Source organism: Trichoderma atroviride, chromosome 3 (assembly GCF_020647795.1).
Source record: "Trichoderma atroviride chromosome 3, complete sequence".
Lineage (NCBI taxonomy): Eukaryota > Fungi > Ascomycota > Sordariomycetes > Hypocreales > Hypocreaceae > Trichoderma > Trichoderma atroviride.
In genome coordinates this window covers 4750879-4768419 of record NC_089402.1, presented here as the reverse complement: position 1 = coordinate 4768419, position 17541 = coordinate 4750879, and the positions used below count along the sequence as shown (strand labels likewise).

The 17541-nt window shown below is 49.6% G+C and overlaps 8 protein-coding genes across 8 annotated transcripts; all 8 read left to right on the top strand.

Annotated features, from left to right (window-relative positions):
• Positions 1 to 224: 224 nt before the first annotated feature.
• On the top strand, positions 225 to 3772 carry TrAtP1_006859 (uncharacterized protein; the record flags this gene model as incomplete). The annotated part of the gene is made up of 2 exons (XM_066113297.1): positions 225 to 2999; positions 3068 to 3772. 2 exons carry the CDS (start codon positions 225 to 227, stop codon positions 3770 to 3772), a joined length of 3480 nt encoding a protein of 1159 aa, XP_065969383.1.
• Positions 3773 to 5032: 1260 nt separating this feature from the next.
• Positions 5033 to 6116, top strand: TrAtP1_006858 (uncharacterized protein; the record flags this gene model as incomplete). The annotated part of the gene is made up of 2 exons (XM_014082329.2): positions 5033 to 5284; positions 5376 to 6116. 2 exons carry the CDS (start codon positions 5033 to 5035, stop codon positions 6114 to 6116), a joined length of 993 nt encoding a protein of 330 aa, XP_013937804.2.
• A 121-nt stretch (positions 6117 to 6237) lies between these two features.
• On the top strand, positions 6238 to 6543 carry TrAtP1_006857 (uncharacterized protein; the record flags this gene model as incomplete). The annotated part of the gene is made up of 1 exon (XM_066113296.1): positions 6238 to 6543. The coding sequence occupies one exon, from the start codon at positions 6238 to 6240 to the stop codon at positions 6541 to 6543; it is 306 nt and encodes a 101-aa protein (XP_065969382.1).
• Positions 6544 to 8229: 1686 nt separating this feature from the next.
• Positions 8230 to 9481, top strand: TrAtP1_006856 (uncharacterized protein; the record flags this gene model as incomplete). The annotated part of the gene is made up of 2 exons (XM_066113295.1): positions 8230 to 9248; positions 9313 to 9481. The coding sequence occupies 2 exons, from the start codon at positions 8230 to 8232 to the stop codon at positions 9479 to 9481; spliced, it is 1188 nt and encodes a 395-aa protein (XP_065969381.1).
• Positions 9482 to 10048: 567 nt separating this feature from the next.
• Positions 10049 to 12030, top strand: TrAtP1_006855 (uncharacterized protein; the record flags this gene model as incomplete). Its single annotated transcript, XM_066113294.1, has 3 exons — positions 10049 to 10617; positions 10674 to 10778; positions 10835 to 12030. Exons 1-3 carry the CDS (start codon positions 10530 to 10532, stop codon positions 12028 to 12030), a joined length of 1389 nt encoding a protein of 462 aa, XP_065969380.1. The 5' UTR covers positions 10049 to 10529.
• On the top strand, positions 11906 to 14270 carry TrAtP1_006854 (uncharacterized protein). The gene is made up of 9 exons (XM_014082332.2): positions 11906 to 12537; positions 12599 to 12611; positions 12703 to 12729; positions 12791 to 12856; positions 12908 to 12986; positions 13047 to 13249; positions 13311 to 13374; positions 13438 to 13582; positions 13651 to 14270. Exons 1-9 carry the CDS (start codon positions 12407 to 12409, stop codon positions 14009 to 14011), a joined length of 1089 nt encoding a protein of 362 aa, XP_013937807.2. The 5' UTR covers positions 11906 to 12406; the 3' UTR covers positions 14012 to 14270.
• A 1233-nt stretch (positions 14271 to 15503) lies between these two features.
• Positions 15504 to 16750, top strand: TrAtP1_006853 (uncharacterized protein; the record flags this gene model as incomplete). The annotated part of the gene is made up of 4 exons (XM_066113293.1): positions 15504 to 15575; positions 15786 to 16083; positions 16157 to 16273; positions 16338 to 16750. 4 exons carry the CDS (start codon positions 15504 to 15506, stop codon positions 16748 to 16750), a joined length of 900 nt encoding a protein of 299 aa, XP_065969379.1.
• Positions 16751 to 17121: 371 nt separating this feature from the next.
• Positions 17122 to 17415, top strand: TrAtP1_006852 (uncharacterized protein; the record flags this gene model as incomplete). Its single annotated transcript, XM_066113292.1, has 1 exon — positions 17122 to 17415. The coding sequence occupies one exon, from the start codon at positions 17122 to 17124 to the stop codon at positions 17413 to 17415; it is 294 nt and encodes a 97-aa protein (XP_065969378.1).
• Positions 17416 to 17541: the final 126 nt, after the last annotated feature.

Sequence of the window (17541 nt, the reverse complement as noted above, 5' to 3'; positions counted from 1 at the left end):
TCTGGCGATATTAGGGATACCGACAACGAGAGAGCCATCTACAGTGCACTTCATATATAATCCCTTCCTAAGAGACTAGCTAATCCGACGCTGCGCTCTACATCAGACGTCTTCAATCTTCCATACTATCGACATTCCTTAGGCCAGTGTCCTTGGGCCACGACATCCTCACAGCTTTACAAGTCCGCCAATCGTTATTTTTGCACTGCCTTCATTCCAGTGTCATGTCCTTTTCCAGCGGCGGTGGCGGCACACTGGCTCTGCCCTCGCCAACTCACGCCCATCATATGGACCCCACGACTGTGCGCAACCTTCGACGCTCCATGTCACGATCTCCCACGAAGCTCATGGCGCGTGCAAACTCTCACGGCCTCACAAGCTCACGACAAAGTTCACCAAAATCACCGAACCGACGACTTGCCACCACGCCGCTACAGCAACGGCCGGTGCTACATCCTCCTTCGTCAACGCCGCCAACTGCAGACTCACCGTTTGTCGCTAGCGCCCCGCAATTATCACCTTCGCAAACGCAGACTCCCCTTCGGCCAGGCGTTAAGCTCTCGCTTCGGTCCGTCAAAGCTGCTAAAGCGGCGCCTCCTTCGCGCATCACTCGGGCTCGAGTTTCTCCTAGAAGCCCTTTAAAGCGCGCCCTGTCCACGACCCCCGATTCTGGAAACTCTACCTCTTCACAGTCACCAGTATCGCCTCTCCGAGCCAGATTCTTGGGTCAAGAAAACAACAGCAGCACGACTCCCGAGCACTCAGCACCACGAAAAGCGATCGATCGAACAACCCGTTCTACTGTGCAGTTTGATATCACCGGTGCCTCTCAGCTTGCGTTCCTCAAGGCGCTGGAAGAAAGTAGTGATCCATCCATGACCCCAGCAACAGGCGCGCTGAAGCGCAGTGACGCAACCATGAATTTGGATCAGTCAAACCAAGGCAGCCCGGTGGCGAAGCGACGAAGTCTACACGGCATTATGAATTCTGGGCAGTCTCAAGACCTCTTCAATTCGAGCGCATTCCAGCCTGGCGTTTTCGATATTCATGAGGATGAATATCCTGAATACGAACTGTCTGGCACTGGAGGAGCCATATCTGAACGTGATCACTTGGCATCTCCAACTCATGCATCAAATATTCCAAAGCGATCGTCCTCTCTCCGCAGATCAACTTTACAGCAACGATATGGCGACAAGACTTCTTGGGGGAAACGTTCTGGTGAGCGACAGCTCTCGCCGCTGGGAGCCGATATATCTACGCCGGTCCGACACCGGCCTCGTCTCTCTGCAGACTCTTTCGTCCCTCCGACAGCTGGTCGCGAAAATCCCTTTGCACCTGGCGCCAGTGCTGCGACGGAAAACAAAAGCCACCAGCCACATCCGCTGTCCAAGACGCTCACCACGTCGACCTCTGGCAACAGCTTGACTGAGGAGCAATCTTTTTACGCGCCCGCAAAAGTAGCGTCGAAACCACATCCTTTCTCCAGATCTCTCCCCCCTGGTGCTATGCGCCCGTCTAGTCGACATGCCGCTGAACAAAGGACCATGGCCACGCCAAACCAGACACACCAGCTTTGGATCGGTGCATTCAACTCAACCGGCCTTGTCTCCAAAGTAAATCGAAATCTGGAAGACGAGGCCGACAAGAAGATGGCGCCTCCCGACACGCCATGCAAAAAGCATATCAATCCCTTTGCTACTTTTCCGCCACCTGGCAGTTCGGGCAAGAAGAGGGGGAACAGCCGCAAATCATTTGGCGGTATTCCTTCCACCCCCTTTGGCCCCATCATGGGCCGTGCCCCCGATACGGTCGCCAATCCTGGCAAAGGACTCTCAATTTTCCAACGGAGCAGCGTTCTAGGAAACCGCCGTGGGAGCATTCTTGGCGCTGACGGCGATGATGGCAAACTGTTTGCCGATAGCGTCGACTTTGCAAGCCCTGCGGAAAGCGATGTTCCGCCAACCCCAACCAAGAATCTCCTAACACCAAGCTTCAGTGGCCTGAGCAATTTTAGTGAAAGTTCTCAAGAAAGCCCGAGTGCCAACCGGACCTTGACACTTTCTCTTTCAGCCGTCAAACCACCGCCACAATCGCGGGATTCAACCTGTAAGTCGATCCTGGACATGTCCAGTAATTCTGGGGACAAAATCGACGAGGCACATTCGCAAGCCGATCGATCTACTCCTTCAGACTGTGGACCAACTCCAACAGAACCTCTTTCTTTATCTTCATACGGACGGGCAAGGACCCGGAGGGGGCTCAGTGCGCCCCAGCCGCTCACTACCGAACTTTCAAATTTGACGCATTCTAGTCGAGTGCCTTCGAAACTATCCAAAAATGTACTTACTAAGATGATGTGTGTTGAATCAGTGAGCCCCGATGGACGACGCACTCCTCAAACCCCTCAGGAAAACTTGCTACCGCTGGATACCAGCCGGCTGTCCATCTCTCAGAGCAGAGAAGGTCGGCGAGAATCACACATGCCGCCCCCTGTCACGCCGACTAACTTCCGTTCATCTACGAGCATTTTCGTCACCCCAGTCAATAACGCTCGCAACACGGGCCTGGACATTGATGCTAGCCTATACTCCAAGTTTGACAAGGTTGAGCAGATTGGCAAAGGTGAATTTTCTACGGTATACCGTGTAACAAAGCAGGATTTTGAGAGTTCCTTTACTCCAGCCTCATTCACCCCAGTTGACAGCCACGCCAGAAGCCCTGCCAAAACTCAGGTCTTCGCTGTCAAGAAGACCAAGCAGCCGTATCATGGCCCCAAGGATAGGAAAGCAAAGCTGCGTGAAGCTCAAATTCTGCGGGCTTTGTCACATGCTGAACATGTTGTACAATATATTGATGATTGGGAGCATAACTTTCATCTTTACATCCAGACAGAGTTTTGCGAAGAGGGGACTCTGGATAAATTTTTGGCCCATGTCGGGCAGTTGGGTCGATTGGATGACTTTCGTATCTATAAGATCTTGCAAGATCTTTGCTTGGTGAGTTGACTAGGATCCAGCTAATGTTTTGTTTTTTTCTCACTGCTAACTGAATGTGTTCTTTACAGGGATTGAAAGAAATCCACGACGCTGGATTTATGCATTTAGATATGAAGCCGGCAAATATTCTGATTACCTTTGAAGGAGTCATCAAGATTGGTGATTTTGGATTGGCGCAGGCTGTTTCCGATGACACATATCTGGATATCGAAGGAGACCGCGAGTACATGGCCCCAGAAATGTTGGAGGGCAAGACGGATCAGTCTGCTGATATTTTCTCCCTTGGCCTTATGACGCTGGAGGCAGCGGCTAATGTGGTGCTTCCCGACAACGGACCTACCTGGGTTGCCCTCAGGTCTGGTGATCTCTCTGAAGTGCCCAGCCTCACCTGGACCCCGTCAAGCGAAGTTCAGCGGGATGCCCTCGGTAACCCGACCGACTCTGCTATGAGTGAGGAACTCCAGAGTGAGAAGAAGCCGCGCAGCCCCGGCAACCTCTTTGGATCTTTTAAGCGATCGGAACTTCAGCAGCCGCCTGAGTTTATGGTGGATGCCTTCCACCCCAGCTCCCTTGATTCGATTGTTAGGTGGATGACGCAGCAGGAGCCGGAAGAGCGACCACGCATCGAAGAGGTCTTGGCCTTGGAAGGCTTGCAGTGGGTGGCAGAGCACCGGAATGCGCCCGCCATAGTCTACGAGGGGAACTGGGGCCCCTCTGAACTATTCCCCGTCTCCATCATCAATGATAGCGACCTTGAAATGACGGATATTTAAGGCGCGAAAAGAATGACTTTTTCTTGTTTGTCTGGTTGATTTACCTGTTTTCACCTGTTGAGCTTTGATATGCTCTGTGCTCTTTAGAGCTAATTGCTTCAAAAACAGAGAGCTGGATACATCCAAGAGCATAGGATGCTTACGATCAATATTGGAGTTACTCTATCCTTGTACCGGAACATGTACGAGTGGATAAAAAGAGTTGGTGTTTGAATTTGTCAAATCGTCTGGTTCAGCATATAGCGATTTTTTTTCTTTTCTTTTCTTTTTTTTTTTTTTTTTTTGTGTTTCAAGGGCATCGGCCCATTGCACCTCGATGGATTATGACACGACCTCGTCTTTTCTTTTACGCATTTCAGTCCGGCAGTCACGACTTTAGCCTGCGAGATGGACTATATTGGAACCTCCGACGAACGATATGGTCTCAGCCATACGATCAGCTTGTGCCTGTTTCGCAGATGGAGGCCATACTTGCTACCACCGGGTGCGTGTATCAACTATATCGAATAGAGAGGGGGCAAATGGCACGTGGCTAGAATTGGAACGGCTTCGAATATAAGCCTGTGTTTTTTGGAGTTGATGGAAGGCAAAAGCACGTCACTTGTGTTTAATCAAAGCACGATCAAAGATGAGGCCCACAGGGCACTGTCGTGTATATATATAATGAGCGAGAAGTTGCTTGTGTTCTTTGGTAACTAATGTACGAATAAGGGTTTGCAGACAGGGAGGATACACCTTGGAATGGACAAGGCAATTGCGGCGTTGGGGACTATTGGTTTTGGAACTGGCAAGGGATCTTGAGGGCAATTCTCCGGAGTTTTCGGGGAGGCAAAGTGTGTCACTCATGATTCTCACGACGAAATGGAATGAATGCGATATGATATCTTTAAAGACAATGAATGTGCAAAAGCTCCCATCTTGTGACTCATTGAATTGTATGTAGTATGCGGTTTTCGACGACAATCTCCGAGCACCACTAACGTACGACAATCCACTACGACGCAGCTGCAAGGTCAGTGGACCCCGCATTGAAGCGCACGTAGCATAACACGAAGCAGCGGCTTCGGTAGCCGGTGACGAATTGTCTCTCCTTCACCATCACATGCAATATTTATAGACAATATTCCCTTGAATAGACTTGTGGCTTTGCAGCATAAAAGCTCTGATTTCTTTCCTTTCCTTTGAATTCGCCAAGCTATCTCAACTACTCACCCAATTGCACTCATACAAGTACAAACAATAAATAAGACAACACACATCATGGTGACCGCCACGCTACGAGATGGCCAATCTGGGCTGCCAACTCCGCACAGCACAATGCCCTACTGGCTGCAGAATCCTTCGTATGTCCTCTTGGGCCGTCGGTCGACTCCGGATCTCCCGCCCACCGCAGATGTCATCGTCATTGGCAGCGGAATCACGGGGGCGTTTGCAGCGAGAGAGCTGGTTGCCAAGGGAAGATCGGTTTTGATGCTGGAGGCGAGGGAGGCGTGCTGGGGAGCAACGGGGAGGGTGAGTTTCCTTGTTTTCTGATGATTTTGATGTTTCATCTGATGAAACTTTTGTGTGTTTATGACTGACGATGTGGATTGCAATTGTGTAGAACGGAGGGCACTGTCAGCCATTACTTTATGCCAGCAAGCCGCACATTGCGCACTTTGAGCTCGAAACGTATCATTTCCTGGAAAAACTTGTTGAGCAATACGGCATTCCATGTGATTGGAAGCGTGTTGGCGGCGTTCATGCGTTGCCTACAGACGAATTGGTCGATCTTGCAGCAAAGGTCATTGCCAACCTCAATGCCTCCCACCCTCAGCTGAAGGACTGCGCAAAGCTCTACACGGACCCAGAAAGCATTGCCGAGTTTAGAGTGCAGCCGGAACATGCTCGCGGAGTGGTGCACCAGCCCTTTGCGGCGAAGCTATGGCCGTATAAGCTTGTTACTTGGGTCTTGGAGGCGCTTTTTACGAAGCAGCCGCCCGAGGTGTTTAACTTGCAGACTACCACGCCGGTGACGCATTTGCAGCAGGTGGAGGACTCGAGCAACAAGTGGGTTGTTCATACGCCGAGAGGGCAGGTGGTTGCGAATGAGGTGCTTCTTGCTACGAATGCGTATACGTCGCATCTGCTGCCTGAGATGAGCAAGTTGGTCGTGCCGGTGAGGGGCCAGGTTGCTGCTCTGGAGCCGCCGGATGGGGATGTGGCACTGGAGCATAGCCATGTTTGGTTGGCGGAGAAGAGTGACAATTACTTGGTCCAGAGGAATGATGAGCTGCAAATGATTGTGGTGGGCGGTGAGAGAGTGAATGTGCCTGGAGGGGGGGGAAGGGATATGGAAGGATGATAGTATTGATGAGGAGCTGGCTGAACGATTGCGCCGGAGCCTTCGTTCTGCGTTGAAGCTGCGGCCCGAGGGCGAGGAGGAAGAGGAAGAGTTGAGGGCACGATATCAGTGGACTGGGATCATGGGCTACACGACGGATGGCTACCCGTTTGTGGGTAAAGTGCCCGAGGAGCTCGGCGGCGGAAGAGGAGGCCTGTGGCTCTGCGGTGGGTATAACGGCCATGGGATGCCGGTGGCGGCGAGGTGCGCGGTGGCAATCTCGGAGATGATGCTGGGACGGGGAGAGGATGAGAGGACGGTGAAGGTGCCGGAGGAGTTTGTGTTGACTGCGGAGAGGGCGGAGAGGGCGAGGGGAGGGGAGTTGGAGAAGAGTGTTTTGGAGGGGTTGAGTGCGGTGATGAGGGAGATGGTGGAGGAGAGGAATTGATGATGGAATCGGTGAAGAAGTTGAAGAGAGTTGAAGGAGAAGAGTATGTAAGGAAAGAGTTAGATGCTTGTTTACTGAAATAGAATGAACTGATGTATGTTTAGTACTTCTTTAAGCAGCTTGAATGGAAGTACATGAAGTATTGAGCCTGCGGAGCCTTGTAGGAATGAAGTGAAAAAAAGGGGGGTGGATGAAGTAGATGAGATGGATGAGATAGATAAAGTAGATTATAGATGAAGTAGAAGTCTTCTACTTTATGTTGAATATACAGACAGGTACTTAAAAGTAGCATTAAAAGGCCTATTTTATTCATAAACTCAGCTTGTTAGTTGAGTGAAATGGTCTTCGACCATGCTGGACACAGTTTTCACACATTGCGCTGAAGTAAGAAGGTTTAAGATTGTGTTCTATAGGTAGATGTATACAATGAAAAGAAGCATGTGCGTCCTGGATATTGAAACCTATCACTATGAAGCATAGAGTAACTCTCTTTGAGATGTTGAAGAAAAATTTTGATCCTTTCGGGTTGCCTTTTTTTCGGTGATAGCCGGAGGATTTTTTTTTTTTTCTGTGCAAGGTAACACGCGCTCTGACGAGCAAGATATAACTTCCACATTCAGACTTCTCGGCGTTATTACCATCTCACGTGCCACAAAGTAATAGCGGGCTGGAAACAATAAAGTGCATTTGGTGTAAATTTTACCGTGCTATTATACGTGCAAGTGACTTGATATATTTTTACTCGGCTACCGCATAGACATCTACTAGAAGGGGTATTCATAACTGCCTTACTTACGCTGTTGTCTTGGAAGCGTCACCATAAAAGTCTACGTTTTTTTTTTTAAACCTGAGAAGATTTTGTTTATACTAATTATAATAGAGGGTTGTAGCAATCATGCGTATCGTCTAATAATCAGATATAATACTGTGTATCTACGATGCACTTGTGACACATCTATATTGCGTGCGAGATGTTTCATGTATAGTCATACAATAATGTTTGACAAATCAATAGACTTTACGGAATATCAGCTTTCGAATCTTTGGTAATTAATCTTCATAAGCTGATTTCCAGGACTTGGCAAAAATGCTTACTTGCAAATCAGGCGACGAATGAAAAGCTCAGTCGGTAACGCCGCGATAACGAACATTTCAGCTGCCCTGCTTGCGTTAAAAATGAGAAATAACACGAGGCTTACGGGATGATGTGTCGCCGAAGAAAAAGTCCGAAACACTGAAAAGAGAATTGAATAAGAACATGAATATAGCTCAAGCCTGTACTTGACACACAAATCCACCGCATCCTGTACCTACCTGGGTAAGTAGTTATTCCTCTCCCTCCTAAGCTTAACTCTACCTATATAGTTAGCTTATCATTATAAAACTTCAAGTTTCAGTTACATTGCTTGTGTGTACCTATCTGGCATTCCGAATTGCCACTTGTTGTGCTTTCAGCTCTGTTTCGTGACGCCACAGCAGAATCCTTCGCATTGCTCGAGTCAGTGTTCAAATCTGTTACATATAAACCGAAATACCCATAGCTATCTATGTGTATTATCAAAATTGCAAGCTGTTTTTCATCTCTTCTTGCACTTGTTCTTTTACATTTTATTATAATCAACTTGACTTGATTGCATCTTCATTCAAAGTTGCCCTTTGGTGCTTTATACAGCACACGAAGTGAAAATGGCGAGCGTCTTCCACAATCTACTCTCTCAGCCCCAATTCGACTGCTTGGATTTTACAAACGTCAGTCTTCTTACAAAGCATGACAAAGCGGAGATAATCAAATGTCTAGATGCTGCGCTGTCATCTTTTCTCTCAGAAATCAACTTCTCCCATTGTTTTTCCCCAAGTGATTCTAAGCTTCGTGAGGATCTGTGGTCCTGGAGCCGAGAAAACCTGATTGGTGTCTGCATTTGCGACGATAAAGTCTTGAATGGGATACTTGACGAAGCTGCAGCTATTGTTGAGTATTACTACCCCCTTGCTCACCATGACACTCGCCTGCAAATGGCCATAGGTCTGGCGGCAGGGCTCACTGCGGATGACGGCGTCACTCCCGTGGCTTCTAGGAAGGCTTTTGCAAGTTTCCACTATCTTTTATGGTGCGGTGTGCCTGATTCTGGAAGGGATGAATGGTCGACAATGTATCTCAATGTCATTAGAAACTTTGCTCGGCACTTTGGAGCCAATGACCCTCGGATGGGAACCATTGGCGCCAATGCCTGGGCCAGTTTTGCAGAGGCATCATTTACGGAAGACAACCTGGCCAAGGCCCTGCCACCGCATTTCTCGCAAATCCAACCGGGCATGGATGATCATGGTTGCTGCCCAAATGGATTCGCATACTTTTTCAGAACTCTTACCGGAGCCCCTGGCCCTTTGATGCTAGGGATGTTCAAAGTGTCCAAGAGTCTGGAAGTTCCAATGGATTATTGGATTACCAGCGTGGTGCCTCTGACGACGTTTATTAATTTGATAAACGACTTGCTCTCCTTTCCCAAGGAGATACTGGCTGGCGAGGCCCACAACTACATGTCTCTTCAGACACAAGCCAAGCGCCAGAGCGGCCATCTCTCCGCATTCCCCCAGCAAGGTAATTCTGATGCCCGATGGACTTTTCGAGACACTTTATGCGAGACCATGGACCTTTTGCGTGACGCCATTCGCTCTCTGGACAAAGCCTTTATCCAGTTCCACAGGTTGGTTGAACTTTTTTGCTTATCCGAATGTCAAGGTGTCATACACTAATGCGTATTTTCCTAGCGTCTGTTTGAACTTCAAAAGCAACAATGATGAATGGAGTGGTGAGCTGGCTAGTCAAGTGTGGACGGCATTTAGAAACGGGATTGTTTCTTGGCATATCAACCGCCCAAGATATGGGCTTACTACTCTGAGAAGCAGCTACGCCAAGGATATGACAGTCACCAAATAATAGATAGAGTGAGTAGAGACAAGTGTTTGATTTGGAGTTGCGACGGAATAGAAAAACTATCAATTCATTGAAAAGAGAGAACATTCTTACTCTGTGACCAGTTATATTTGAGTTGTTATCATAGTGGGAAGCGAGTCATGCATTCAGACACGGTAACAAAATGCAACCCGTGCTTAAACATAATCCTTCCCCAGTGCAGTCTTGTAACTCCCACGACTCACTGCCGAGTTACATCTAGTAGTAAAAACAAGAATATACACTCTTGTAAGGTTAAGACACGACTTTCCGACAACAAACTACACAACAAATTTTCCACAAATCATCTTTGAGCAACAAGTGCCGCAACGCCGATTAGTATTTCCTGTTCCTTTATCCGTTCAACTATCAACAAGAATCGTCCCCAGTTACAGGGCTGACGGAGCCTCGATTCTCGTATTCACTCTGCATGCACATCGTATACTTCCCAAAAAGGCAGCTGCCGAGGTGACAGACTGCGACAACGTTCCCCGTTCAACTTGCAGCCAACCCCAACTCACTGCAGTATGTCCTTCGTATTTCTCGGTTGCCGGCCACTTGACTCAAGGCGGAAAGGCGGCGGAGGAATCGCTTCTTAACTCTATGGCTATTTTTCTTGGGGACCGGCCAATCAATGTATTTATAGCGCATCTAGGCTGCAAATTAGACTATGAGGCACTAGTTCCAGAAGTGACAGGATTCCATCGAGGCTAGGCAGCGGAGCCAGGGGGGAAAACCCATCGGAAAAGGTCAACTGGCTGTTAAAAGACTCGACTCTTCAACCTCATTTCAATCGGCCTTGTCCTGTTCAAGTCGCGACTCGTGAAGCAGCTGTCTCTCGTTCTGTGCCGGCTTCGTTCGTTTATTCACCGGTTCGTTTATTTGCTGTGTCGCGTCTGACAATTTTACCACCGCTCGTTTTCGTTGTGAGTTTAGAAAGAGACGCCGATCTGTCTAACGTGCTGTGATCTACGTGGAGACTTTATCTGATCGGCCATCTCTCTGCAGTGATCGATTTATCAAAGTTTCGGAAATGAAGTTTACGATGCAACGAACCGCCTTGGCGCTCGCGCTTCTTGGAGCGTCTGCCGGCGCTATCAAAGTTGACTTCACTAGCGATGGTGCGTCGATATCCTGATGTTGACGGTGGTCCTGGACTAAGACGAAAGATTTCTAGATTCAATCAAAGCTGGTGCGAGCACAATTGCGTATGGACTTGTCAAGTACTACAATGGCAACGAGACGGGCCAGATCCCAGGCAACCTTCCCCAGCCGTACTACTGTTCGAGTCCCCCATTCACGGCTCAGATGGAGCGTGTGACACTGATTCATCGATAGGGTGGGAAACGGGTGCCATGTTTGCAACTTTGATCGATTACATGGCCTACGCCGGCGTCGATACTTATCTCTCCTTGATGACGCAGGGTATGCTGTTCCAAGCGGGCAAGAACAATGACTTTCTCCCGCAGAACCAGACAATGTCTGAAGGCAACGATGACCAAGGAGTGTGGGCGTTGGCCGCTTTGTCGGCCTATGAGAATGCGCTCGGAATCGGCAACCCGAACTGGCAGGGACTGGGCAAGAACGTGTTCAACGACTTTGTCCAGCGATGGGATTCCGCCCACTGTGGCGGTGGCCTTCGATGGCAAATGGCCCCGGTCAACGCGGGCTACGACTACAAAAACTCGGCGTCCAACGGCGTCTTCTTTGACGTCGCGGCCAGGCTGTTCCAGCAGATGGGCCAAGACCCGCACTCTGAATGGGCGACCAAGGTGTTTGAATGGGAGCAAAAGGCCGGCCTCATTTCGGACTCGTACCAGGTATTCGACGGCCTCCAGGTAGAGTCCTGCAATAGCGTGAGCAAGCAACAAAGTAGCATGAACGCGGCCCTCTTCCTGGAAGGCAGTGCATACATGTACAACGCCACCTCGTCGTCGGACTGGAAGACGCGAGTGGACGGCCTTCTCAAGGAAGTTTCGACGACTTTTGTCAAGAACGGGGTTCTGTACGAGCCCATGTGCGAGGAGAAGGAGCTGTGCACCGTTGACCAGCAGAGCTACAAGAGCTTCCTCATTCGAGCCCTCAAGGCCACCGCCCAACAGGCGCCTTACACGGCTGCCACCATCCAGCCCCTGCTTCAGTCAAATGCAAAGGCTGCTGCCGCTAGCTGCAGCGGATCGGTCGACAAGGGCTTTGCGGGACAGCCGGGAACAGCCTGTGGATTCTCCTGGATTGGAGACAGCGCGTTTGACGGCAATGTCGGCGTTGGAGAGCAGATGAATGCCCTTTCTGCCCTGACGGCGCTGCTGCCCCAGCGTGCCCGGAGCCAGGTCTTTCCCGGCTTGAACGTGACAAACCCTGGTGGATGGGGCCAGCCCAGCACGACGTCTGGATCTGGCAGCCCTTCTGGCAGCCCTTCTGGCAGCCCTTCTGTCGGCCCTTCCGTCAAGCCAAAGAGCCCTGGTAACAAGATTGCGGCAAACCTCGTGACGGTTCTGGCTCTGTTTGGCGGTGTTGTGTATGGACTCTGTTAGTGAAACTGGGGTGAAGATGAAGGTGCTGGTTGCAGAAGAGTGCCATTGGGGAGGTTGGATGGCGAAACTTTCACATTCTAATTGCGTACCTTTCAAACAATATTTTATTGGATTTATATGACGAGCCACGACTCAATATGATTTTCATGAGACGAAGCAAAAGACTGAGTCCTGAAGTTTGCTTGTGAATTAGCATTCAAGAGTACTGCTATAAGGGGCTTAGCTCCGAACGTTGGCTCTTGTCGAAATCGGAAAAAAACCTTTCCCAGTGGCGGGGCATTTCCAACAAGCAGAGCATCGTCATTGCATCTTTTGAACATTGAACAATTCATCCCAATTCTTGTTTGCTTCACAGGCAGAAGACAAGACATAAAAAATGCAACTCAAGACTCTTCAGAAGCTGGAGCTGCCGGCCGCAGCGGACATGCACGTCCATTTGCGCCAGGGCGAGATGATGGACGTGGTGGTGCCGACGCTGGAGCAAGGAGGGGTTGACACTGCTTTCGTGTATGTTGAATGTCTCAAGAGACAAAAGTCTAGAAAGTTGGCTGACTCTGGAGAAATATAGCATGCCGAATCTTGTATGTGAAGTGTAGTCTTTGTGCTGTTGATTTGACATTGGTGCAGATGTTTTGACTTGATGGTGCGTTGGGTGACTAACAGCCTTGATAGGTGCCTCCTTTGACAACCGTTGACCAAGTATGTTCCCCTATAATGGGTGAGCTACGTGCAATTCTTCACATGGCTAATGGTAAACAAGGTCGTCGAGTACCAAGGCAAGCTCCGTGCTATTGCCCCCAATGTCCATTTCCTCATGTCCCTCTATGTAAGCGATCGTCGCCTTGCCTGATGATGGCCCCTATTTAACCAGACTCAGCTTCATCCCTCAGTCACACCAGAGACGATAGAGAAGGCAGCCCAAGCTGGAGTTGTCGGTGTCAAGTTGTATCCCCAGGGTGAGATACCCGTGTTTCTTCATTTGAAGACTGCTGCGTATTAGAACTAAAACATCGTAGGCGCAACCACCAACTCTGAGCACGGAGTGGCCAACATTGAAGCCTTTTACGATACTTTTGCCGCCATGGAAAAGCATGATCTTGTGCTCAACCTCCACGGAGAGGTCTTGGAGGCTTTGGCTCCGGAGGGCACAACTCTCGAAGAAGCCTTTCTTCCCACTCTCAAGCAGCTCCATGAGAGGTTCCCAAATCTGCGCATCGTCGTAAGTATTTACTATGAAATTCTCGAGGTGTGTCATATATGCTGATGCTCATGGACTTTAGTTGGAACACTGCACCACAGCGGCTGCCGTAGAGGCAGTCAAGGCTTGCGGATCCAACGTTGGAGGTGCTTCTACTCCCTTCTCCTTGGCTTCAAGGCAATCGTACTGATTATATATGCGCTCGTTAGCAACCATTACCGCTCATCATCTTTACCTGACAGAGGCCGATGCCTGCTGCGACCCCTTTGCATTCTGCAAGCCCATCCCAAAGAAGCCCACCGACAGGGATGCCCTCCTCAAGGCCGCCGTCAGCGGCAACCCCAAATTCTTCTTGTAAGTGACGCATGGATAAGCCTCCTTTAATGTTTAATCACCAACTACTAATACTCATTCCTTCACAGCGGAAGCGACAGCGCTCCTCATCCAATCACCTCAAAAACCTCCGCTGCCCAGGGCAAGGCACCGGCCGGTGTCTTTACGCAACCTTACGTGACGCAGCTCGTGCTCCTGGGATTGGAAGAAGGGGTTGAGCGGGGTATCATCAGTGAAGAGGACTTGACCCAGGAGAAGCTCGAGGGATTCCTCAGCAAGTTTGGAAGACGCTTCTACAAGCTGCCCGAAACCTCTGGAAACTCCCTTTTGCTGGAGAGAAAGGGTGAGAAGATTGCACCGAGCGTCAAGAGCGAGAGCGGATCTGTAGAGGTTGGCGTTTCGAGAGCAGGCGCCGAAGTGTTTAGTCTGACGTGGGTGAGAAAGGCATGAGATGTCATGGATTAGTTTACATGACAGGGGAGAAGGAATTGGTAGAGGTAGAGAGACGCTTCGCAGCTCTTATTGAATACTTGCGCGGAAGACTCCGAAATTCGAGCTACAAGCATTGCGGAGAAATCGGGTATTGCGGAGAAATAGGGATAAATCTTGGCGGCGATCGAGCCCGTGAGCCATGGCGATTTGAAGCTCGGTAGCAGACTTGATAGCAGGGTGTAGCATCAAGGTTAAAATGATATCAAGACATACGGCGCCGTGACCTCCTTTCATGGGGGGCATTTTCACTTCGTACCATGCAGTGTGCTTTCTGATTACTCGTATGAATAATCAACCACTGCGTTTGTGAACATGTCTAATATTGCAACGCTCTTAATCTTGAAAACCTCCGAACCTCGACCGTCTCCTTGGCGCCTGCAAGGGTTCAACAGCGCTTAACGCAAGTCAGCAGTGTTGAGAGAGTGTCGAGCATTGCTGTTAGTGTCTGTGCCGGCCTGTCGATGATTGGAGGAATCAGTCATGGCTTCTCTCCCTCCCATATTGCGAGATTGCTGTAAGACCTTTGGAACTTTTTTTTTCCCCCTCAAAGAGTTCTTCACACAACTGACTAGACTAGAATATTGTCCTTCCGCTTACAAACTGATAGCATACTCCGTAGGGCTGCGCTTTTTAATCTACTTGTCTTTAGGGCGGGCGTAACGCCCTCTTAGCCCCATCACGAGCGTGCCGAATCACAGCAAAAACTCACAATTTCGATTGGAAAGCCCGTCCACCCCGGTATCCACTCCGATAGAAACACACACCGCTGGGCAGTGATTTTTACAGAGATTTCTTGATCGATATTAATATTGAGTCGTTATGTAAGTCGTTGGCCGTGTTATGTAATTGCTGCACTACAAGCCGTGGCTGCTGCAAGCCGCTCCACTAGCGATTCATGAGTTGGAGAGAGACAAGGTGCCCATGACTAGCAGTATTGAAGTCGGAACAATATTCGCTAAAAGAACTGTATAGAGGCCCGTGAGCGTGAAATGGATAGAGGCTTGTTCTTTTGCCATGTCATAGAAGTTTTTGAGATTTTGGTTTCCATTTCCGATCTCGTTGCTTCATAGGCTACAGTCTGACCTAACTTTATCTTCTACTCATATGCTCCTTAGCAAGCCCACATGCTACGGCCAAGGTGGAATCTCATAGCGGCTGACGATGCGATGCAATATCATTTCGTCTAGGTACTAGCTTTTGTAACTAACGTATCGAATTGACGGTGCCCCCAGCTGACATGCAATTGCCACATGCAGTATTGGCTACGGCTACAACCCCTGTTTGCTTCAAGGCCCGCCGCTATCTCCGCACACTTACGAGCATGTGCCTCTGGATAATCAATAAAGATGGAGTCGGCGCTCTTTCGTATCATGACTCTCTTTTCTAATAAATCTGGCTTTATAAAGTAGTAAGTTCTAGTCGGGTTTACCGCTTTCAAGGCAGGAAAAAGATGGAGTCTCTCGTTGTGACTCTGGCTTCCTGTGCTGGCGTCGTCTTGCTGCTGCAATACAACTACGCTACAGTTCCCGTGGCAGCTGGATGTGGCGTCGCATTCTTTGTTCTGGGAACAATCGTACACAAGATTGGAAGGGCGCTGATATACCCATTCTACTTTTCTAAATTGCGAAATGTCCCGGGGCCAAAGGTAAATAACATGTCTGCTGGAGCTTGAAGCTTTGAAATATCAGAAGGGAAAGCGAGAAAGGCTAATAACACATGTGCGCCAATGTAGGATAATCAATTTCTCGTCGGCCAAGCTATTCGCCTGCTGAAAGCCGCTGGTCCAAACGACTTGTTTCTCGAGTGGGTGCGCAAATGGCCCAACGCGCCCTTCATTCGGTATCTTAGCTTTGGCAACTCAGAAGTCCTCCTCGTGAATAGCCTGGAAGCAGCTCGCGAGGTGTTGCAGGTGTATGCATACTCGTTTGTGAAGCCGAGCTTCCAAGAGAAGCTGGTGGGCGAGATGATGGGCACTGGGCTCTTATTCGGAGTAGGCGAGCCGCATAGGCGGCTGAGAAGAATCACGGCTGGTACGTAGCCTTTCAAATTGATGATGCCGCTCCTGAAGAAGTGAGATTTTCAGTTGGCTAAAAAGGGTGATAGGACCCCTTTCGAAGCCCAACGTGCGAAAAATGCTGCCGATTTTCCAGGACAAGGCCAAGGAACTATCTGACATGGTTGACAAGGCGATTGAAGGGGAGGACAAGGGAGTGGTTGAAGGTACAATATGAACTCTGCATTCTTTTTTTATTTTTTTATAAGTATATTCGTTGACCTGGAATAGTTGAATCTTTATTCAACCGAACAGCCTTCAAAGTCATCAGCACCGCGCTCCTTGGAAGGGACATTACAAACTTCAGGTCCAAAAGCTCGCCACTCACTTTTGAACAAAGTTACAAGGGAATCCTCGACCCGCCGTTTCTGGGGAAGCTCATCATGTTCATCAACCCGGTTATTCCGCTGCGATGGCTCCCCATCGAGGCAAATCTCGCCTTCATCCGGGCCAATACTTCTATGAGGACGATGCTGGCTGAGCTCATACAAGAGCGCGTGCAACAAGTGCGGCTTCAACAGAGCGAGGACAAGGTGAAAGGTGGCCAAGGCGATGAAAAGCCGGAGAAGAAGGATTTTCTCACGAATATGATTGAGGCGAATCTTTCCGAGGGCAAGGGGGGTCTCGGAGCAAGTCTTGGTTGATACGGTAAGATTCTGACAACTTGTTTGAATACGACTTATGATGAGGCACTAAGACGATTGTTCTCTAGGTCATACAATGTGTCTCTGCCGGCCATGAAACCACAGCAGGAACCCTCACCTGGATCACACACGCACTCACCAAGTATCCCGAAATCCAGAAACGACTTCGCCAAGAGATCGTTTCAGCCCAGCAGAAGCAGCCAGAGCTCAGTGCGGCAGCCATCGACAGCATCCCGTACCTCAACAACGTCGTAAGCGAGAGTCTGCGAGTCTATGCGCCCGCCCTCTCCGCGCCATGGGAAACCGGTGAAGACGTCGTGATTGCAGGCGTCGCCATCCCGAAAGGAACCACCGTCACCACGATTCCCGCCATGATCCACCACAACCCGTCCATCTGGGGAGCAGATGTCGAGGTCTTCAACCCAGATCGATGGGACGCTGTGACTGGGGCCGTGGCCAATCCGTTTGCCATCGAGGCCTTTATCAACGGCCCGCGAACGTGTCCTGGAAGAGCATTGGCGCTGCTGGAGATTAAGGCGATTGTTGTGGAATTGCTCAGTCATTTCCATCTGGAAGCTGTAAGCGATGCAGACGTGGAGTATGTGCATCCGGCGTTGACGCTGAAACCGAAGGGGGGTCTCAATATTCGGATGCAGAGGCTGTAGGATATGCTGATGCCCCGTGTTGAAGTCATTGCGGATGGCGAAATGGCAATATTGCAGATGGAGAGAATGGCTGTCAGTTAGTGTATAGAAAGTTAAATACACGGTAATTATCAGGCACTCCCGTCT

Excerpts from the sequence above, each read along its gene's own strand:
- TrAtP1_006854 (XM_014082332.2), top strand. The coding sequence starts at position 12,407 with ATGCAACTCAAGACTCTTCAGAAGCTGGAGCTGCCGGCCGCAGCGGAC. Across the intron at positions 12,730-12,790 it reads CTTTGACAACCGTTGACCAA|GTCGTCGAGTACCAAGGCAA; the intron begins GTATGTTCCCCT and ends ATGGTAAACAAG. Across the intron at positions 12,987-13,046 it reads TGTCAAGTTGTATCCCCAGG|GCGCAACCACCAACTCTGAG; the intron begins GTGAGATACCCG and ends AAAACATCGTAG.